The 8,630-nt window shown below is 35.9% G+C and overlaps 2 protein-coding genes across 2 annotated transcripts; both read left to right on the plus strand.

Annotated features, from left to right (window-relative positions):
- Positions 1–771: 771 nt before the first annotated feature.
- LOC106297958 (putative Peroxidase 48) lies at positions 772–2,506 on the plus strand. The gene is made up of 4 exons (XM_013734081.1): positions 772–1,226; positions 1,356–1,544; positions 1,624–1,789; positions 1,875–2,506. The coding sequence occupies exons 1-4, from the start codon at positions 879–881 to the stop codon at positions 2,372–2,374; spliced, it is 1,203 nt and encodes a 400-aa protein (XP_013589535.1). The 5' UTR covers positions 772–878; the 3' UTR covers positions 2,375–2,506.
- Positions 2,507–4,733: 2,227 nt separating this feature from the next.
- LOC106299121 lies at positions 4,734–6,109 on the plus strand. The gene is made up of 4 exons (XM_013735262.1): positions 4,734–5,216; positions 5,455–5,553; positions 5,668–5,731; positions 5,826–6,109. Exons 1-4 carry the CDS (start codon positions 4,872–4,874, stop codon positions 5,849–5,851), a joined length of 534 nt encoding a protein of 177 aa, XP_013590716.1. The 5' UTR covers positions 4,734–4,871; the 3' UTR covers positions 5,852–6,109.
- The last annotated feature ends 2,521 nt before the right edge of the window (positions 6,110–8,630 follow it).

Consider the following 8,630-nt stretch of genomic DNA (forward strand, 5'->3'; position numbering starts at 1 on the left):
AAAAAATTCAAAATATAACATATAAGAAAAAATCTAATTTTTTTATTATATGGTTAATGTGATTGTTTAAGTTTTTTTAATAATATAAATTTAAACAAAAATGAAGAAGGATGCAAAAATTGTTATCAAATCTTTATTATTCATAATCATTAATTCCCGTATATATGTAAATCATATTAGGTAATTCCGTAGCTTTTATTTAAGGAAAGAATACACACTTCATATATTTTAGGTTAATATAATGTTCTTTAGTGTTATATAATTATGGAATAATGTGACACCATTAGATTAAACTATACTTTATATTAGATGCTCTAGAATTCTTTGAAATGAAATTTAGAAAGCATTTAGAGTGCCACCTAGGATTTGAGATTTTTTTTAATTAATACAAAATTAAGGTTCTAATTTTTTAAATGCTTCTCAGTTAATATATAGGGGATATATCGATGTGTTGCATGATATGAATGAATGTAGGATACCAAAAAAAAAAAAAAAAATCATTCAATCAAATATAGAGTCCACGGCGTACCAATTCGATTCATGGACTCTTGCGTGCATCCTACACTCCTAGTGGATCTTACTGTCTTATAAAGCCCACATCTCATTCCTGGGCCCAAATATTATTTATTTCCTGTTGCAACTTGTCATTAACATTTAGTGTACCGTACACCCAAAACACGGGATCGTAACCGCCTCGCGATCGCTAACAAAGCCTCTCCCGGAAGCTTAACTGAAATCATCAGTAACAAACTACTTCACGAGCAAGGGCATATCCGTCATATCGTATCAACTTCCCGCTTCTTCTTCTTATTCTTCACCATCTCCACACTCACTTCCCGAGACACGAAGATACAGAGAGAGAGAGAGAGAGAGAGAAGATGATGAGGTTTATCGTCACTTGCTTAGTCATCGCTCTCAGCGTCTACGTCGCGTACCACGGCCTCGAATACGACCACGGCTTCATCCGTCTAACGAAACGCTCTCCGGGAAACCGCACCGGCGTCAAGGCTCCCGAGAAATCTCCCTTCGACGATAACGACAATCTCATCTCCTTGTACATGGAAGATTCCGATCAATCGTCCTACTCGCTCCACTACGACTTCTACCAAGACTCTTGCCCCACCGCCGAGCGAATCATCACCAAAGGCATCAGAGAGCTATACGCCGCTAAACCCAGCGTAGCTCCGTCGCTAATCCGCCTCCTCTTCCACGATTGCTTCATCGAGGTCGGATCGATTGATTATAATCTTTTGATTTCTCGCCGTTATTGCTCTTAGATCTATTGAAGATTGTTAGCGAATCGATTTGGCGTTTTTTTGAAGTTGGAACTAAGGGAATCGTATTCGTTATATTAGGGATGTGATGCTTCGGTGCTACTAGACGCAGATGAATCTCTTACTTCCGAGAAAGAAGCGTCTCCGAATCAGTCTCTGAAAGGCTTCGATGTGATTGAATCAATCAAGTCTGAGCTGGAGAAGGTCTGCCCTGGTGTTGTTTCCTGCGCAGACGTACTTGTTTTAGCTGCTAGAGAAGCCGTCCTTATGGTAAACTCTCTTCTTGATTTGATACATGTGTTCATATCTCTGTAAATCTTGAATCGTGTCTTTGGAAAACTCTTTTAAGGCTGGTGGTCCGTTTTATCCGCTGGAGACTGGAAGGAGAGATAGCGTGGTTGCCTTTAAGGAGATCGCAGAACGTGAGCTTCCTTCGCCACAAGCTAGTATCTCGGTGATTCTTGCAAGGTTTGGTACTAGAGGATTCAACGAGAGAGAAACCGTCAGCTTATTTGGTATCTCTCTCTCTCTCTGCGTTTGCTATATCTGGTAGTATTATATTGTGTAGTCCTCTTTGTGACATGATCGTTTCTGATGCAGGAGCACATAGCATAGGCATTACGCACTGCACATTCTTTGAGGACAGGCTATACAACTTCTCAGGAACCGGGAAGCCTGACCCTGAGCTCGATACAGGGTTCCAGCAAGAACTGAAAACCAAGTGTCCCTACTCTGCCTCGGCGCCATCCCCTGGCACTGGCGTTGGACCGTCCATGCCTGCATCAGATTACGGTGGCGTGAGCTCAGCAGGAGGGAACGATGGAGTGGTAGACTTGAGCTACAACAACGAAGGAGGCGAGGAGAATTTCGGAACACGCTACTACAGGAGACTGATGCAGAAGAAAGGGTTGATGTACGCTGATCAGCAACTAACGGGAAGAGAAGAGACTGAGATGTGGGTGAGAGCATACGCTTCTGATACTCAGCTGTTCCGACGTGACTTTGCCATGTCCATGATGAAGCTATCGAATTATCATGTCTTGACTGGTCCTCTAGGTCAAGTCAGAACAACCTGCTCCAAGGTCTTGCCAAAGATCTGAACGCTTGATTCCCTCTCTCTCACTTTATTTCCATCTTTTACAGTTTTATATCTTCTGGATTCAACTATGAGTTTGTGACATTCATTGTTTATATCCAACAGCACTATTGTACAATGATTTGATACTACAATATGATTGTGTGTTGTTGTTCAATAGGAAACTTGTATAACGCAGCTAAACTCATTGGTCACCAAGTAAATAAGCCTTTTAGTTTGGCCCATATATATTAAGCCCACCAATTTCTAGGCTCACTAGGTTTGCTTTGCCTAAATTGGCTCACAGAGCTATGCTTAAATGCCCTAATCAGGTCTGTCGTCAACTTCCTTGTCTAACAAGAAAGCCTTTCTCTGGTTTTGATAAGCTGACATTCGCGGACAATGTCATGGACCTCATGGTGGACTCCCAGGATGAAGAAGATGTCTCATTCTTGCATGGACCATTGCAACTTTAATGTAAGTCATCCACTGGTAAAGAACTTGTCCACCAGTTTGTGCTTGGAGGTAACTAATGGGTCAGCGTCGGGTGGTTAGAGTTTGTGTATTTAATGCTTAACCATTAAAAGTGACCTGATCTATAAGATTATCATGATGAAATAAAACACCATGATGAAATTAAAATTTGGAAAGACATCTAATTTACCAGAAATCGTAATGTAGTTCTTCTTATGGAGTTTGTGAAAATAGTACTTTAATGCCTAAAACTTATAGAATATTGGATTGTATTGTATTCTAAAAAATACATTATAAAGGAACATTTCTATAGACAACGCAGAATTATCTTCTTTTTAACACCTACCCATGAAAAATGCCTTTAGTCAATGAAATATCTAATTAACTGTTTTCTACATCGGAGTTTGATTTCACTAAATCGTGTCTCTCCAAGTCATAAGATTGATTATGATCGGATCTTATCGATCCAACCAATGAGCAAAAAAAAATAGTCCACACCTGAACTTTAACATTTTTGATTCCTATACAACTTAAATTTCTTGTTATCAAGCTAAAACTACACACACACACACACAAAAGAGTTTAAACTCTATAACTCTTGGAAACACGCACAAAACACACAAATGTGAAAGGAAGTGAAAAAAAGCAAAGAGAACACATGGAAGGACGGGAACATCGAAGTCGGGAGCATAGGAATTATCAGCAAAAGGATCAGAAGGTGACACATTTAAGAGCCTAACTTTGCAGAAGTGTGTAGTTGGTCGAAGTGCGTGTTCTTGCACGTGCGCACATGTGTGAATTTGTTGAACCTTGCGTATTTCTTTTTTTCGTGCACACGTGCCCACATGCATGCCTGATTTTGCTAGCTATTATAGAGTTTCCTTAAGCTATATCAATCAAATCTATTTTTTTGTTCTTATTTTCTTAAGAGTATTTGAACTTACATGGCATGTGTGCAAAGCACGGATATCACTTCCATACACTTACAAGAAAAATATCTGAGAATTTAATCTTTATAATAAGATTTTATATTCAAATCTACTCAAAGCTTAATCATAGTATAATGACACCAGGACCCCCTTATTATAAGATTAAACTCTCAGAAAAGTGCCATAATTAGGAGGTTTAGGGAAGAATTAAATTAGCTAGTACGAAAAGGAATAGAAAATGAAAAAAAGACAAAATGTGAGGGCATGTGATATCATAAAAGCGTAGTCAATAGACCGCTCGGATCTTCTTTGTCACCACTTGTCTGTCGAAGTCGCTTTGACCCATGCACCATCTAATTACTCCCACTAATTAATACTACAAATTAACATAAATAAATACCAATTATAAACATACAATGTATGATTAATGGGCATTTATCTCTGCTAGCCTAGCTTTGGGAGAATATGTCACGTGCAAACTTTCTATTAGCATGATATTTTTAATAAATCAAGTATTGAATTTTCACTCTAGCTAGTCAGATATACGTCGGTCGTTTATTTTTTGATGTCTCTGAAATTTATAAATTAGCAGGTTGGGTTTTGATCAAATGAAAAATGTATGGCCACGAACGTTGCATGTCATTCCCATGTTACATACTGGCAATGTAAGAAAAGAGTAACAAATTAAGTATGACAGAATTTATTTATACAAATTTGAATCGAGTTCACATGATGCGAATTTGCAAAGGTTGAGTGTGCCTGCCTAAATATCGCCGACTTATCCATTAGATTTTATTAATGTTATTTCGTTCACGTATGTTGCTGTAATAACGACAAAACAAGAACCAAAAATTATTAGACCAACCTAAGGTTTGAAAATTAATAGGCGGAAGAAGTAGGAGAGGCTGATAATAAGTTAAAATAAGATATAACTTCGTATAAGACCAATAAACTGAATAAAATTAAGTAGAGATAGAAAGATAAATACATATAATGTACATGCATGTGTATAAATTGAGTAGATTCTTCACGCATTGTTTTTCTCTCTAAACCTTTCTCACCAACACTATCTCTTTCTTGTCACAGCAGTTCAATCTCAAGAACGAAAAGAAGAAGAAAATGTCGGGTTCGTCGGAATGGAGTAGTGGAAGCGAGTCAGGATGGACTCTGTACTTAGACCATTCTGTTTCTTCTTCTCCAAGCCCTTCTTGTTTACGAGACTCCAATGGGTTTGATAACAGAAGAAGAAGCAAAGACTCATGGAGCCAAAATTATGTGCATCAAGAAGAGGAGGAAGATTTGTCAATGATTTCAGATGCATCTTCTGGTCCAAGGAATATTTGTGAGGAAGGTTCTGTCAAAATCTTAAACAATGTTGGTCCTAAGATACAGAGCAAGAGAGAAAACAAAAGAATAGATTATGAGAAAATGAACTCTCTGCTTGATGACACTGCTAGTTCTCATGTAAGTCTTTTTTTCAAAGAAAAATCTGTAATCCCATGTGATATAATAGTCCATTATTTATCACTCTTTCCGCCAAGGACAAAGTTCAATCTACATTTTTTTTTTTGTAATATGTATATATTAAATCCGTAGCCACATTACATCACATAGAATTCCAGGATTAGTTTGGCCTTAGCAATGATATAAACAAATATTTATATGTATGATCTTGATACCTTCTATTTTGTATGTCTTGTAGATGTTGCAGAAAAGTAGTGTGGGTGGTAATAAGATAGAGCAAACCTTTCCAGAAAGTACATTGGATTATTCACAAGGCTTCTCAGCAACTCACTTTCAGGTTTCTCTCTCTCTCTCTCTCTCTCTCTCTCTCTTCACTCAGTGAGATTCTGTTTAAGCACACGTGACTTGTCTCAAGAGACTCACTACATGTGTTTGTTTTTTAAACAAGTAGGACAAAACGGCATTCCAAGATCAGTATGGTTATTTGCATACGGAAATTCTAAACAACCAGTTAGGTAATATATACTTGTTTACTCTTTACTCTTATGAAGTGTATATACTCCAATCTGACTAAAACGTTATCCTTGTTTACTCTTTACTCTTGTGCAGCTTTTATGGATTCAAGTAATGATTAAAGTGAATCTTATATTCCTTACGAAAGAAGTGCTATAAAAGAAACCCACAAGTGAAGGGATCGGATCGACTAAAGATAGGCTCTCAAATCTCCAATGGATCTGAATCTTTTATCTTGTGATTTGTAATTTCGTCACAAACGAGTTTTTTTCTCTTCCAGTTGCAATTTTCTGTCAGTGTAATGTAGCAGTATTTTCCCTCCTTTTACTGCGGATCATTTTCAGCTCAAACAAATAGTTACTAACAATATAATATATATAGATAGATTAACTTAGTAGCTTATAGGCTGAATATTATGCAGCAGAATATTGATAACACGAGGTTCACGTTGAGTGTACAGTAACATGCGCGTATACTCATTGATCAAACCTAATTTGAATCGGTAAATTCTCAACTTAAAGGAATAAGAGTCTCCTTTTCAAAAGCATTTTTACTGAAAAAAATTAAATCAGATGTGTCTTTAATTACAAAAACATACTTTACCACACCACAAAGCTAACCATAACTAGGCCTAAAACTTTTATCCGAGATCCGGATTCGATCCGTGATCCGATTCGGATCCGATCCGAAAATCCGGATATCCGATCCGAAAATCCGGATATCCGGAGAGGCCGAATCCGGATCCGGATAGTAAAATGTTGGATCCGTCAAAGCCGAATCCGGATCCGGATATTTTGATTTTTTAGTCTGGATATCCGGATCCGTAAATTTTATTAATAACTATTTCAAAAATAGTAATATCTATATATAAAAACTAATTTTATTTAATATATTTTCATTTTTATAATAGTATATATAAATTCTATGTAAATTTTGTAATATTATACATAGAAATAATTAAAAACATTATATATTTTTTATTTTTAAATTATTGTTAATATTTTATATATATTAATATTATTTTTTCTTTATTTTAAGGATCCAAATCCGGATCCGGATATCCGCCGGATATTATAATTTTTAGAAGGATATCCGACATTCGGATATCTGCGAACCCCGAATCCGGATAAGGATAATAAAATTATGGATCCGTCGGATAAGGATCTGGATCCAGATATCTTAAAATTACCCGGATACCCGATCCGTCCCAGGTCTAACCATAACTAGAACTATTAGAAATATGTGATGCAGGGAAAATACTTTGGTGGCACAGAAAAAAAGCAATAAAAGAACGAAAAAAAGTCAAGAAATGTAATAGATTTAGTGCCAATTAAGAAGGAAAGACGTGGGAACAAAAGTCCGGGAAGTCGAGGTATACGTGGGACACATGGCTCAGGCTAATCTACTTTCGTCCCATAGTGACCTAGCTGCATAATCACTTCGTCTTAGACCACCTCTGGTAGAAGTTCTTCTATTAGAACTCCCCTATTAAAATTAAAGAAATAAAAAAAAATTAAATGAGAGAGTGAAAAGAGGTTCTAAAAACCCTTGTTTTAAAATCAACTAGGGGCATTGTGCTCCGCGCAAGCGCGGAGTTGTAGACATATTTCTTGTTTCATCGCAATATTTGTTAGGGTTATTGTAGCTGTGAATTTTGCGTTTTGGGTTGATCATTATTTTTTAAATTTTTTATTGTTATAGGGTTAGAATTGTGATGATGTACTGTATATGCACTGTTCTCCACTCATGAAGGACTAAACTGTGTTAGTAATGTGATTGATATAGTTCGTGGTGTTGTTTGCTGTGTCACTGAGAATTATTGTTTGTTTGTCTTTTTAATTTGTTACTTGCACTGTTGAGATTACATAAATTATATTAAGGTTGTTGAGAGTACCTTTTGTTTCTGGATATTTTTTCTCAAGTTTGGTTGTGTAAGTTGTGTGTATTAAGTAATAATTTTTTTAATTCTTATTATGTTGGTTATATGTTTTTTTTAGTTTTAAACTTTCTGGTTTTACCGGACATTTAAAACAAATATATGAAGACTTGTAGAAATAACTATAAAATGAGTGACAATTAGTATTTGGATTTTAATGAGTTTTAAGCAAATATATGTATTTTTCATAAGAAGACAATAGCGTTGGCATGTTGACATTGAGCATGTAAGCTATTTTTATAAGACAAGAAGAGTGAGCAGGTGGAGATGTTGTTGCCGCATTTGTGTCTGTTGGGATTGTCTCTTGTGTCTCCAGGTGTGGCTGTGTTTGTTTCTCTTTTATTTTATGGGTAATATGTAAACAAAAATCATTGTTAGTTGTATTTATAAGAGTTTGTAACTTACTCTGCTTTTTTGTTTTGGTTGTCGTCTTCGTCTTTTTCGTAAGCATCTGTGAAAGTAAGTTTGTAAATTGTTAAATATTTGGTAGTGTAGTTTATATTTGTTTAGCTGACTCAATGTATATGTCGTTGAGTTTTAGTTGAGTTGATTGTTTTGGTATATTTGTTTTGAAGTTTATTTGTAAGATTAGACAAAAAGAGAGGTGATCATTAATGATTCATCTTTTTTGGGATTTTAGTTTTTGGTGTTTGATTGTTTGTGTTATTGTGGTTTCTTTTAAACAGTAAAATAAAGATTTGTGTAAAATTAGATTGATAAGTAAGGGAGATAAATAGACGACCACAAATCTTGGGTATGAAATATTTTTGATTATTGATGTTAGCACAATATAGACAGTAATATAAAGGGAATTATGTGTTGATTGTTTCTTACGGATCAATGAGGAGACAGATAACGACTCGAGTTTTTTCTTTGGTGAGGCCAGAGCCCTGGACCAAACGGATTTTCCCAACCACATCTGTGAGTTTAAATATCAGTTATGATATCAAAACATAATATAAACC

The sequence above is a fragment of the Brassica oleracea genome, chromosome C1, assembly GCF_000695525.1.
Source record: "Brassica oleracea var. oleracea cultivar TO1000 chromosome C1, BOL, whole genome shotgun sequence".
Lineage (NCBI taxonomy): Eukaryota > Viridiplantae > Streptophyta > Magnoliopsida > Brassicales > Brassicaceae > Brassica > Brassica oleracea.

Coding starts and splice junctions, on each gene's coding strand:
- LOC106297958 (XM_013734081.1), top strand. CDS start 879: ATGATGAGGTTTATCGTCACTTGCTTAGTCATCGCTCTCAGCGTCTAC. Junction 1,227..1,355: donor TCCACGATTGCTTCATCGAG/GTCGGATCGATT, acceptor TCGTTATATTAG/GGATGTGATGCTTCGGTGCT. Junction 1,790..1,874: donor AGAAACCGTCAGCTTATTTG/GTATCTCTCTCT, acceptor TTTCTGATGCAG/GAGCACATAGCATAGGCATT.
- LOC106299121 (XM_013735262.1), top strand. CDS start 4,872: ATGTCGGGTTCGTCGGAATGGAGTAGTGGAAGCGAGTCAGGATGGACT. Junction 5,217..5,454: donor ATGACACTGCTAGTTCTCAT/GTAAGTCTTTTT, acceptor TATGTCTTGTAG/ATGTTGCAGAAAAGTAGTGT. Junction 5,554..5,667: donor TCTCAGCAACTCACTTTCAG/GTTTCTCTCTCT, acceptor TTAAACAAGTAG/GACAAAACGGCATTCCAAGA.